This window comes from Capsicum annuum, unplaced genomic scaffold, assembly GCF_002878395.1.
Source record: "Capsicum annuum cultivar UCD-10X-F1 unplaced genomic scaffold, UCD10Xv1.1 ctg20957, whole genome shotgun sequence".
NCBI lineage: Eukaryota > Viridiplantae > Streptophyta > Magnoliopsida > Solanales > Solanaceae > Capsicum > Capsicum annuum.
In genome coordinates this window covers 1-902 of record NW_025826846.1, presented here as the reverse complement: position 1 = coordinate 902, position 902 = coordinate 1, and the positions used below count along the sequence as shown (strand labels likewise).

The window sequence follows — 902 nt, the reverse complement described above, 5'->3', positions numbered from 1 at the left end:
GGGACAGCAGTGGGATCCACCAATAATTGGGTTGTCAACTGTGTTACTTCTGGATCATCTACACAGCTGCTACAAATTTCCTCTACCCATTTAGGTTGAACCTGTGTTATGACATTACAAGAAAAAGTACCTTCCTGCACCCTTGATAATGCATCAACTATTGTGTTCTCTACACTTCTTTTAAAGTGGATTTCAAAACTGAGTCCCAGGAGTTTGGTTAGACCCTTGTGCTGCAAGGTGGTTGTGATCTTCTGTTCTTGCAGAAACATGAGGCTGAAATGGTCAGTCTTAATGATGAAATGGTATGGGTGAAGGTAATGTCTCTACTTATCCACTGCCATTAATAGTGCAATAAGCTTCTTTTCATAAGTGGAAAGGCCTTGATGTTTCATGCTAAGTGGTTCACTTATGTAGGCCAAGGGATGCCCATCTTGCATGAGAATAGCTCCAACACCAGTGCCACAAGCATCCACTTCAACAATAAAGGTCTTATTAAAATTAGGTAGTGCAAGCAAGGGTGCACTAGTCATGGCTGTTTTGAGCTCAAGAAATGCTCTAGTAGCTTCTGAATTCCACTCAAAGGCCCCCCTCTTTAGTAGTGAAGCCAACGGTTTACTGATTATGTTGTAGTTCTGCACAAATTTCCTGTAGTATCCCGTAAGTCCAAGGAAACCCCTTAGTTGACTTTTAGGAACAGGACATTGCATCATAGCTGACACCTTGGTTGGGTCAGTTCCAACACCTTGTCCCGATATTACATGCCCCAAATACTCAATTTTACTTTGAGTAAAATCACACTTTGATCTTTTAGCAAATAACTGATTTTGCCTAAGTAGCTGCAACATAGTTTCTAACTGTTTGATGTGGTCTTCTAGGGTCTTGCTATAGATTAGGATGTCATC

The 902-nt window shown here is 41.1% G+C and overlaps 1 protein-coding gene across 1 annotated transcript; it reads right to left on the bottom strand.

The window, feature by feature from the left end:
* Positions 1–323: 323 nt before the first annotated feature.
* Positions 324–845, bottom strand: LOC124890619 (uncharacterized mitochondrial protein AtMg00860-like). The gene has a single exon (XM_047402414.1). It carries the CDS (start codon positions 843–845, stop codon positions 324–326), a length of 522 nt encoding a protein of 173 aa, XP_047258370.1.
* Between the last annotated feature and the right edge of the window lie 57 nt (positions 846–902).

Bases quoted from the DNA above. Each gene is read 5' to 3' on its own strand.
- LOC124890619 (XM_047402414.1), bottom strand. From the start codon at position 845: ATGTTGCAGCTACTTAGGCAAAATCAGTTATTTGCTAAAAGATCAAAG.